Source organism: Anopheles cruzii, chromosome 3, assembly GCF_943734635.1.
Source record: "Anopheles cruzii chromosome 3, idAnoCruzAS_RS32_06, whole genome shotgun sequence".
In the NCBI taxonomy this organism is placed as follows: Eukaryota; Metazoa; Arthropoda; class Insecta; order Diptera; family Culicidae; genus Anopheles; species Anopheles cruzii.
The window spans coordinates 29359163-29371484 of record NC_069145.1 but is presented as its reverse complement, the minus strand read 5'-3'; the positions used below and the strand labels follow the sequence as shown (position 1 = coordinate 29371484).

At 51.0% G+C, this 12322-nt stretch overlaps 1 protein-coding gene across 3 annotated transcripts in view; it reads right to left on the bottom strand.

Moving 5' to 3' along the window:
- LOC128272644 (glycogen synthase kinase-3 beta) overlaps positions 1-12322 on the bottom strand; it is a 51608-nt gene that overhangs the window by 26858 nt on the left and 12428 nt on the right. The window contains exons 1-2 of one of the 3 annotated variants that reach the window (XM_053010482.1): positions 11028-11519; positions 6086-6196 (exon numbers count right to left, since the gene is read on the bottom strand). The exons of the other annotated variants lie outside the window; for them this stretch is intronic. Coding sequence (XP_052866442.1) covers positions 6086-6196; positions 11028-11343 — 427 coding nt within the window. The 5' untranslated portion in view covers positions 11344-11519. Of the gene's footprint in view, positions 1-6085; positions 6197-11027; positions 11520-12322 lie in introns of those variants that run through there. 3 annotated transcript variants of the gene reach the window in all.

Sequence of the window (12322 nt, the reverse complement as noted above, 5' to 3'; positions counted from 1 at the left end):
ACAATGGCGCGCGGCACGAGGGCGACGCACGAGACTTAAGCGCGGAGGATGACGCACACGCACAGAGAGCGGCGACGGCGGCGGCGGCCCCGATCGGAGCGATGAGTGTGACGTTGACGTTTTCTTCAAACCACCGGGTCCCGCCACCGCCACCGTCGTCTTCGTCGTCGTCGTATCTCTCTTTGGGCCGTGTTTGCTTACACTAAACTTCACTCGCTCTCGCTCCTTCTACCTTCGCGATCACCGGCCAAGCGAATGGGGCGTGTAGAGGTAGTGATAAGCCACTTGGGTGGTGATAAAACAACAAAAACAGGCCGGACAACACCCGTCGAAGTCGTCGTCGTCGTTGGGTTGCAAATCCGTGGCCGTGGCACTTCACCGTAACCCTTCACCTCACCACGCACACGGAGCTGTTGCGGTTTAAGTGATTTACTATCAGAGCTTGGGTTCGGGAGGCGCGGCAACAGCAGGAAGCAGCGACTTCCTTCTTTCTGCGCGTTGGGGTCGTGGTATATTATGTGTGGCGAACGTTGCTCTGCCGCGCGACGCGAAACACTTCCAAACGTTCGCCTGGCTTCGTTGTTACTGAGCACGGACCCAATGTTCCGACGAACAGTCCGCACCGAACGGGAGCCGGACATGGCCTCCTTCTCTCTCTCTGTCGGACCGAACAACGTTCGCTCTCTCGAGCGCGCCTTTAGCCCCCCCCGATCGATCACGAAGTGCGCGCCGGGCAGTATCCGGCTCCGGTCTCGCCAGAGAGGGAGCTCTCCCGCGAGAAAACTCACGAAGGCTCCTTCTCGCGCTCTCTCTCTTTCTATTCCTGACGTTCGATCCGAAGAGCGGAGCGGAGCGGATGGCCGAGAAGCCGATTAATGGCGCTTAAAATCGGCACGTTTTGCTTAAGAACCAACATCGCACTTGCTGGAACGGCCAACCGACCGCCCGTCCGCCCTCTGGGTGGACACCGACATTCGTGTGGCCAACATAGCGACGGTTGTGGGACGGGGAAAACTCCACCGATCGACGGTTGCAAGCCGCTTGGTAGCAAAATCGTGAAGAACGTGCGAAGGGCGATAATAAAGGATAGAACTGCGCACTTTGATAACAGGTTTTCCAGGATCTGCTAGACCTCTCTCTCGTTTCTTTAATGTGTCCATTCTCGAGCCTTATTCTTTAGCATCTCCCTCGGTCGCGCGCTCTCTCTCTCTCTCTCGCATTCGCTGACCCTCGGTGTATTTAGTTGGTTAATTGAATTACCGACGTCGCGTTTCGACTTTCTTCTCATGCAGCGGCAGCAGCATAGTGCGCAAACTTCTGGCAATGTTCTGCGGTGCGGCACACAATTTATGCACGCATTGCTTGGGAGCCACCCCAATACGTCACAATACGCGCGTTAATTTTCGCGCGAATATTTTCCCCATAATGTGTGTTGCAGCAAAGCGCGTGTCCCCGCCAAAGGCACCTAAGGCTATGTCACAGAATGCACAACAAGAGTGATGGGATACCAATAAAACCGGCGCGCCCGGAGTGATAGACGATCTCGGCCTCGGTCAAAAGTCGAACGAGCTCTCGACCTAAATTCTGGTTCTTCCAAGAACCTTGTGCGCCAGGAAGAAACGACCCCCATAATCCCCCACAGCGCTCCCGCAGTTGTGGAGTGGCCTTGGCAAGGATTTACTTTCGCCAACCGCTCCTGTGGCCACAGCAAATATTACTAAATCACGCGGCGGCGGGCAGGAAAAACGCAACCGGATTGTTGCAGCTACAAAATACACCGGCACCGGAGGCAATAAACAGGGCGCAGCCTTTCGTTTTTCTGGACACAGCCGCCCCCAGCCAACAACCTGCTGCCGTCCGACGAGGTCAGTCACGCGTCCTCCGTCCGGTTCTTCGGGCCATCCTCCGAAAGCACGACCAATATATATTTCCGAGGCAGCTGCTCCTGGTACCCGCCGTCGGTCAGGGTGAAAATGTAAATTCTGTCCGGGCAGGCAAGTGTCAAGTGCAGTGGGCCACTCCCCCATCCTCCGCCCGGCGCGCCATTCTTTATGAAGGACGAAAGATTTCATTTATGGTAAAAGGGCGGCCACCGTGCGGAACACGGGAGCGTGGCGGTGGCGCCAGCATAATGTAGTGGCTCGTTATTTTCAACAATCATTACCAACATGCGTCAGAGGGCACCGCGGGGAACATTTCTTGTCCCTCGACCAAACGACGATGGGGCGGCGGTGGCGTCGGCGACCAAACGTTATTGCGAAATCGTGCAAATTACATGCCTTTAGGGACCACCATCGATACACACGCACACGGAGGGGAAGCAAAATAATGATTGACTTTCAGCCACGACGAGCGGCGAACGTCACCCACGAACGAGAGTGCACGCGCATACATTATGTCCGGTCATTGAATCTGCAGAAGCGCCATTGGAATCCCCGCGATGTGTGTTTCACGAGAATGGAGTGAAACGAGTAGCTGGGCCCAACCGACGTTCGCTTCCAGCAGGATCAAGCCCAATAAAGGTGATTTCCCTAAGCTTGGATTGATCCGTTTAGTGACGCATTCGAGGTAAGCAAGGTCTGAAGCAGGCGTACGATCCCGTCTCGGTTGGATCCATTACACTGATTTGCGTTCCTTTCCTCACGCTACTTAACCGGCCCCCATCGATGTGCTAGTCGCTTCGTTCGAACCATATAGCTAAAAAAGTCGCATAAATTATTTAATGGCAATCAATGTCGGATAGATGTTTCATTCATACTCATCTCGCGTTGATCCTTCATGAAACACGGAATGATGCATTTAATTTCAAGCAACGACAGTGCAACTTACCTAAAAAGAGATAGAAAAGGAAAATGAATCAGTATAAAACAAATCGCATTCCGTCCGAGAGACACAAAACAATTTTAGTTTATGTAATAACCAGCAATGAATAAAATGAAGGAATGTCGTGGCGCCCGAAGAACAGCATTTGCTGGCAGACCCACGTGGCGCGGTTGGCGTTGTAATCCAGGATCGATAGCCACCGGCCGGAGCTAATACGTATGCATGCCGTGCAGAAGCCACGAAACTTTCTTCCAGCTCCCAGTGCGCCAAGACGTGACGATGTGGAGCAAGATGAGCTTCGCTTCGAAAACACAAAATCTGCCCCCGTTCGCCCGAATCGATTCCGGGAACGAGGTCAAGTGCGATCGTATCTCGTGCACCAGGCCAGCCAGGACTCGTGTATGCTCCAAAATACTACACACTAAATACATCAGACCCTCGGTCGTCCTGCTGGTTTAGAATGGCTCGACGACGTTTGTTATAAGAAACAACATTCGCTGCTGATGAGAGCGTTGTTTGTTCACAACCCGACAACGGAGACAAGAAAAAATTGGACCGCATTCGCCGCAGTCCAGACAAACTTTGCGCGCATTTGTCAGAACCTTCGGTAGTGAGTGTCGTGCGCTGGGGAGGATGTGCGACCTTGCGGAAATTTATCTCCGCAGAAACAACGACGGATGTGCAGCATAACGCTAGGAACATCAACGGGGCCCGGGCCCCGACAACCGGAGTATCTGCAATGGGCAAGGCCAAGGCAAAACAGAGTGACGAAAGCCGCCGCCGAGAAGACATGCGGAAATCGGAAGCATGGCAACGTTTTCGAAATGACAATATACAGGCGCCGTCCCGGAGAGAACGGAAGAAGAACCACGAGTCGTCGGTTTTAACCGCCTCCTTTCCGTGGCAGTTTCCATCCTGTCGCCGGTTCGCGAGTTTATGCTTCGTAACATAGTTCTCCTCAGCCACTCGCCCACGTTGCAGCAGGATGATCGAGAGCGTCACCCCGTCGACCCGAGCGACTCCACACACACACGACCGTCCGCCGTCCGCCGGCACCGCACTGCGTACGTGCCCGAGAGGGGCACACCAGCGGAAAACTCTTGCGCGTTACGCGACCGTCAGCAGATTCTAGCGGCTTCCTTGGGAGGGCTACTTGAAAGTTCCTCTCATCAGCGCACCGGCCGCATCATCATCGTGAACGTCAGCGAGTTTTCTAAGGGTTCTTTTACATGAAAAGTGCCCGTGGTGGCTCATTAGAACGCTGCAGCAGCCAAAACGGAACCACCGGGACCGTTTACGGTGCACAAAACAAACAAAATGCGCGGATGCATAACAAAATTCGTACCTCAAACCGTACCAGTCCTGTTTTATTGCAATCTCCAAAAAACAATTACAGTGGACGAATCGCACTTTTTGGATCGGCATCCCTTTTATGAAACGAAATAGAAAAACCACCCAACAAAGAATGGGCGCGATCCACGGCGACCCACATTCGCTAGCACGAAAAACAAGACGATTACGTGAGCCAAGATGACGCCGCCCGTCGCCAACACAAAGACGAAAACTCCGCCGCCGCCAGATGACAGTGGCGCACATCACCTGAGACCAGCCGATGATAACGACAGGCGCAAACAACAGGATGCTACAGGTAGAGACGGACTGTACAAAGTCCGGGGGATGATTTGTGGGTGAACGCGAGATAACAGGGGGGTCGCAAAAAATGTATATTCAAAGTACGCAGTGCATCCGCAGAGAGCAGCTTTGCGTACGTTCCCTCTCTCTGCAAGGCGAAGGCGCGCTTTCGGTTCCAGTTTCGCGTGACACACCGCGCAAAGTCGTGACATGATCGCGGGCCGGCGCTGACGTGCTAATGATTTATTTTCGTCCCATGATCGCATCCCTTCGATAACCGATAACGATCGCATGGCGGCGAAAATTGGTTCGGCAAACCGCGAAAAATCTGGATAATTTTTTGCGTACACGTCCAAGGTGGGTCCAGTTTGGTCCTTGATTGCGACAGTCCACTTGAGACCGGATTCGAGGCTTCCCGGAGTGGTCCGAGCTGGAAATAGTACGCGAGCTCGTAGAGTAGGGAAGATTGTGAGAACTGCGTCTTACATTATGCGAAGCTCCTTCTAACCGGTGATTGCCGGTTTCGGTGCTGTTAAGTGTGTAAATGAGATTTAGTTTACGGTTGAAGCCGATAACTCGCTTAGACACTGATTGACGAAATGGGGCTACCGGACTGGCCGCGCTGTTTGTCGTTCACTATTGGGCACACAGAGAGCGGCTGATAAGCTGCATGATGCTCACTTAGAATCGGGTGGCGACCCTGGGCCACTGATCAGACAGTGACGAGTGAGTCAAGTAATGCCAACAGCAGAACAAATATTAATTTCACTGTGCATTGAATGAACGATTTTCCCTTGAAATATATGAGTTTAGTAGTAGTAGCAGTAGTAGTAGGGTATACTGGCATCGTTCACTATCGCCCACTAATAACCAGGGAATGTAGAGAGACAAACAGTTTCAGCACAAACCAGAATCGAGCAGTTTGCAGTGCAATTTCGAAAAACGCCGCAAAGTATGCAATCCGGGCAGCGCAATCGGTAGCTCCATCGGCAGTTGCCGTTAGATCACACAGTTCAGTTGCCACAGCCAGCGATGGGTTGGCTGCAAAGTGACTCCGTTTGACGGAGTAAATAACAACTCTATGCGCAGTTTTACGTCGTCGATTGATTTATTCATTCGTGGCGGTCATCAAATAGTCCCACTATCAACCGAGTTCAATTCACTTTCTTTTTTTGAGAGCTTTGATGTTTTCTTATCAGACTAGAATTTTGCCTATTTTAGTGTAATAAAACATGGGCCAATGATAATGCCAAACTGATTGTTTCATACGGGGGTAACGTGGGTACGAGGAGTTGGTGGTAGCCATCCGGCCGTTTCATGTGACGTGTCCATTTCTCCTCAGAGCTCTCATCAACAAAGCGGTGTTTAGAAGGATGATTTTGGTTCGTGTTTTGGTCAGCGGACCGACACGCACATCGATGATAAGAAGAGGGCACGCATGTTATGCCGACTATGCCGAAAGCGATTCCCGTGCGGATCCACAAAAATTATTATGTCTGGGGATTATTCATTAGTAGATAGGCGTATTTCTGGATGACACATGCCGTGTGTGGGCGCATGCGACGGACCACGCGCACACCACCTGCGAAGATTAGTGACCACTTTCCGACGGACGGGTGGGCTGGCTTACATGGCGATATCCGGTGAATGAATATACCGTAGCACATGTGCTCGATCTGTTCCGCATCTAGACGAACGCGTTGCATAGCGGGCGGGTTGTTGCCCGGCATTGTGGCTCCAACTTTGACGGAAGCAAAAACCGAAAGAAACGTTACACGGACCCAGCGCACGGGCGTTTGATGACTTAACTTTATGCTGACGACCACAGGTGCGATTTTTGTCGGGCGAAAGATAAAAGAAATTGGAAAACACAGCCTCCTTCCAGCAGCGCGCGCGCACACGTTTAACACGCAACAGCTATTAGAATCGACATTGAAAAACAATAAAGCACACACCCCAATCAAAACGATCTTAGGCATGCTAATCAAATAGTGCAATCGTAGAACATTTAGAGTTACACTACATTTAAGGTTGCTTTGAAAACCCACAATGAATCACCAAACAAACAACATAAAGATGGAGTAATTATTATTATTATTTTTACGAGGAGAAAATAAAAGCAAGTTGCGTAATACACTCGACCCTTTGTCGGACACTTCATCAAACACTACACACAACCCAGAGCGCATATATCCCACAGCGCGCCACGGTCAATTTGCCCGAGAAAAAGAAGAACCTTCCAATAACTGAGAGAGAGCTGACGGTGAATTTATGCTCTCTTCCATCCGTTAGCCATTATCGAGAAGAGCGCTTACCCTGCGCCATTATCGATACGTTTTCGATCGCGTTTTCGCGGAAAGCATAAATGAATATGGATGGGATCTTTTCCACTGGAGAGCAATCGAAGGCGCTGCTTGAAGAAGCGCGCCCCGCCACTTCACCGGTAAGAAGTGTAATCGATCGATGAATAAAAACAAAACCGCGGTTAAGTGGCCGTCGCCACCTCTCCTTGCCAGCTGTGGTGGTGGTGTGCGTCCTCAAAATGTTGCGAAATCGATAGGCACGACACGGCCTTGAGACGGCCCACGAGAACTATGATCGAAAACAGTTGACGCCTTCCGTCATTACTCTATCTAGGGTCCCACCGGTAATCATCAGTAGCGTTTTCTCAAGTTCGGCATATCTTTCGCATCTGTGGGACGCGCGTTGGTGCAGTGGTGGGCGTCATCTGGTTTCCCATCGTCCGCGGATATCCTTTAATGTTGATCTTTTAAACATTAGCTCCTGTGCCTTCTGCCGACGGAGCTCTCCACGATACGCCCAAAGGGAATGTCTCTTTTTGCCGGCCGGTGATAAAAGAAGATATATGCAGGGAGCGGAGCTTTGATAAATAATTCAAACGCCATACGCCGAACACCCCACCACTGCTGAAGGAAGTGTACCAGGAATATAAACGGATTTGTTGAGAATGGCAGCAGCGGACCAGCTGGACGCGTCCCGAGCCGGGACGCGAATCTTCGGCGGTCGTGGATCTAAGATAACTTTCAGAAATTCATTTTTACTTCTCCCTCTGACGATCGTGTCCGAGCGTGGGTCGGGCACGGTTTCGAGTAATGCCGCAAACGGAGGCATCATTTATGGTGACGGCGCCACGCCGATATGCCAGGTGGAGGAGATGACGGATGGCAGATAATCCGTTTGCCTCCATTTCCATTGCAAAGAAAAGTCCTTGCCGGTCGGTCCTTCCTCCGCAAATCATGCTCTATTTGCATAATGTGTGTGCATAATGAGTTAGCAGAAATCACGGGCAAAGAACCGCACACACACTTCTATTACTTGGTCCTTGGTCCAAAAACGCTGGGCGCGGTTTGTTTGACAATTCACAACATGGTGTAGTTTAACAGTTATCCACTTACCAGTGTACGTTAGCTCTATTGTTTCCACAATGTAAACCATGACTGAAGCTCTGCTCTGGGTCTATCTCCACACTCATGCACTGCAGCCCTTGAGGTGTGTGATGTTGTTAACACTATTCTTCACAACTTTCTTTTTTAAGGGAATGAAAGATTTTTCCATGAGTTTTCCTACATCGGTCGAATCCTGCGCAAAGTTTTCTTGCGCCAACACGCAACAGAAAATGATCACCCGCCGTGCAGTCAGAGTCTGTGCGTGGGGGGTCAATCACAATTTACTTAATGCTCAGATTTCCACAACCGAGCCGCGACTGGACGCGGCATACGGAAACGGAGAGGCGGCGGCACCATCACGGAGGAGCATTGGCTCGTTAGTTAGCTTCCTTCCTTCAGTGTCCAATTTTGTCCTGTTTTTTGTGTCTACATGAGGGAATGGCTGGGTGATGCCTGATGGTGGTGGTGGCCTTCGAGAGTAAGCGTCCTTCCAGTATCGGGGCCATTTGGTTTGTTTGACTCATCGCGCTCGGTGTGCAACATGACAAACTGTTGTTTTGTTGCTGGCGCGCTTCGTGGGGAGGGGATTTTTTGAATCGATGTCCGATTCAGTTCATTGACAAAATCAAACGGACACCATCTGGTGTCGCGTGTATCGGTCAGTTCATTCATTGGTCTGACATTATTTAATACCGCGTCTTACACGCCTCGCCGAGTATTGTGTGGTGAAAATGTTGGATGCATGATAATATACATTTTAATAGCAAGCTAAAGAAACTTTGCGTTTGAATTTTAATGTTCGTGATCATGCACAGAAGGGCTAGGACAGACACCAAAGTGTGCTCCTCAACATGTGTCACTCTCGTGGACCAATGAAAAGTATTGGATCGAACGAGGGCGGAACGTGCCTTGCAAATTACCGTGCCGTGTGCCTAACAACCCAACACCACAGCGCGAGAGCCCAATCCATCATTCAACATGGAGCGAGTTGTGAATGGAGACTGACCAGCTGGCCAGCTAATAAAGACAGATTGGAGCGTCTTAATTAAAAAATGGTCACGCGTCCTCTCGCGTTCCGGTCTGTCGGTGGTGACTTAGTCAACGAAGAGGAATGTCCACAAAAATCTCGATTTTGCGTCTAGGTGTCTCCACAATACATCGCGATTTGCGATTCATCGTTTAGCGCGAGGAATTTGTAATAAAGCCGCTATTATTACGATTTCCTGGAAAGGACGTGCACATCTAGAAAAATGTCCAGTCATCTGTCTCTCAGCAGCAGCTACATTGTAAAAGAGGCAGCATTTTCATTGGCCACCTTTTCCACAGCATTTCGAATGGGCGCAGTTTGAACCACGACACACAACATGGCACGACTCTCGGGAGGCCCCTCCTCATTCGACGGACCATTGGAGAATAAGCTTCATACTAGCGCATCGAATGTGAGTCGATTTCCGACATCTGCTCCGACGATTGGCCAGTCAAAGGGGCCGCCGTCACAGCACCGCAGCAACACAAACAACAGCATTCCACCGGTCGGTGTGACAGTAAAGCGCCGCCCGCCCGTCCGCGTTTTAAGTTTTGGCCAAGAGCGAATATTCCGAAACCGCTTTTCGCCGCTCGGTTTCTAGGAAACTCGCGTCACCTAGTGCCAGGTAAAAATAGAAGACCGCTCCGCCGACCTCCGGCTCATCTGAGATTGTAATTTTGTTAACAGTCAGCCAGCACACCAATTAATTAGATCTCCAATGCTCGAAGCGGACGAAGGTTGACGCCTCACGGGTTGGTTCCAGAGACTCCAGACACCCAGAGACTCCGAATGGTAATTGAATTTTTTGTTTCATTTACCTTTGGACACAACAGGCACGACGTCCAGAAAAGCTGCCCCGAGGCGACGCGAAGGTACGGTAGTAGAAAGAGTCCTTCTTCAAACGTTAATTTGTTGGGTTCACGGAAATTCTCAATTCCAAACGAGAGTGTCATCGCGTCGCGTGGCATCTTAAGAGTGTACAAAAAGACGCTAAAAAGGAAAAGCTTTCTAGGAGCTACTCTAACCGAACCTGAGGGCGGTCTCTAGTGGCGACATACAAGAAAACGATGCCATTTAGTAAGCAAAACGTGGCGTTGGGAGAACGTTGAAGGAATGTTGGCACGGCACATTTAACCACGGAAGGGGGTCTTGACTTAAAAATGGTGAAGGTGAATCTTTTATAGAAAAAGGGCTCAACGACGACGTCGCCATAACAGGACCGAAAAGAGGAACTACAAAACAAAACGAAACGAACGAAACAGAAACTCAAGGATTATGTGTGTTGTGGGGGTCAACTTAAACAACAGTTGTTATACAACTATGGAAACCGTATCATGATGAAATTCATTACACTTTTACTGCTACCAGAACATAAAGGATGGACACAGCATGCCATAGCAACGCAATTGGAACCGCATCCCCACACAAAGGTCACGCTTCCATTAGACTTATTATCTTGATTTTATACTTCCAGGAATGGTTTAAGTCCGAATGGCCGGAAGGCAAACGAATGCAAAGGAAAACAGAATGCTCAACCTCAATACTCCGAAACTGTCACAAATTCCACATAACGGACGGACGGTGGTCGTCGTCCCATATCATCATCGCCCAGGAAACTTCTACTCCGTGACCGCAGTAAAATAAACGGGATACATAAAATGAGTGTCATACACGAGACAACATTAAACACTCCAACCCCGCTGCAGCGTCCACACGCGCAAGTGCAGCACACACCAAACACACCCAACACATGCAGCATATCATCCTGACGGACACACCGAAACAGAGCACATACCGTGACACAAAACCCGCCTCGGACACCCCTCTAGTGGACGCGAAATGAAAAATTATGACATTTCGACACACTTCCCACCCAACAACAAGCATCCGAGTGGGAAGCATATTTGGGGTCCGGGATTCGGTTTCGTGACACGCCACAAAAAACTACGAAAATGCAAGCCAACATCACACTCACACACACACAAGAAGGGGGCGCGCGCGCGTGTCGGGGGGCAGTTTTCCTTCGGCCCACAAAAACCGGGGGTTCATCGATTTAGAAAGATCCGCGGAGCGTCGTCAGCGTCGTCGTTGGTCGTCGTCATCGTCGTCATCATCGTCGGAACACCGGAAGTACTAACTTTCTTCGGCCAGGGCCTCGAAGTGCTCCGGCAGCGGGTCACCGGACGATTCGGAGCTAAACGTCGTCGTCGCCGCTGACTTGGTCGACCCGGAGATGTTGGAAGATTTCTTGGCGCCATTCGTCGTGGCGGACGCTGCCTTTCGAACGGGCGGTTTCGCGAACGGCACGTCCTTATCGATGCCGACGCCGAGCCCCTGCCCACCGCTGGCCATCAGCTGCTGGGTGATAATCGTCGAGAGGGCCGCCTTGGTGATGACCCTCACCACCTTCGGTCGGGTGTTCACCTCCGGAAAGGTCCTGGGTCTGCCTGCCATGGTTTCCGTCGTCTCGTTTATACCGTTAGTGGCGGTGGTGGACAGCTCATAGACAGATTGGCCGCGCCGCTTCGGTTTGAACCGCTTTTTACGCTTTTCCTTCAACTGTTCGCCCGAAGCATCCTCCGGCCGCCGCGGATGTTGGTCAATAATTTTTGGCTGCTGAACGTCCTCGTCCTTCCGGATCTGCTGCGCTCCCTGCGTATCAATAATTGGTTCACCAGATTGCCGTGGCAGCTCTTCCGGTTGGTGTTGTTGTGAGTTTTCACCGGCCCGCGAAAGTTCACCGGAAGCGGTGGCTATTGCCCGCGACAGTGCGACAATGGCGGCCACTTCCGGTGATTCGGGCAACGTAACGCTGGCGCTGACGATTGCCGGTGCCACCGCCGTCGTCGTCGCAGGCGCAGCCGCACCGACGGCAGACATGAAAAATGCACATTCCGATTCGAACAGCATGTTGCACAACGGCGCACCACGACCGAACGCAGTTTTGCTCGTCTTTTCGTCGGGGTTTTCGGTGCACGAAAATTCAATCACTTCAAACGAAACACGTCTTCGATGTTGCACTTTATGACGTCAGACCGACAACAAAGCACTACTGTTTCTATATTCACGCGGGAAGGGAAAAACACTTAAACCCTGTCCGGTTCCCAAATTAACGCAAAAACCAACAAACCAACTGGAACTGTGGCTAGACTTATGTTGATCCGCGCGTGTCAGACTTGGATTCACAAGAACTCGGGCGGGAGACTAGCCTCCGGGATCAAACGGAGCAGCAGTTTAGGTTGATTCAGCAGCGCGTCGCGTCGGCGTAAAACCCGACCGAAAACATTGCGTTTTGAAAAACCCATTCCAACGGCAGGCGGCAACCAGCCCACCGGCAGGCGGAAATGAAAAAGATGCTACACAAATAAACAGCGACGAGACGGACGGATGCTGAAATATTCAAGTTCGCCGCGACGAACGCTTCTCAACAGAG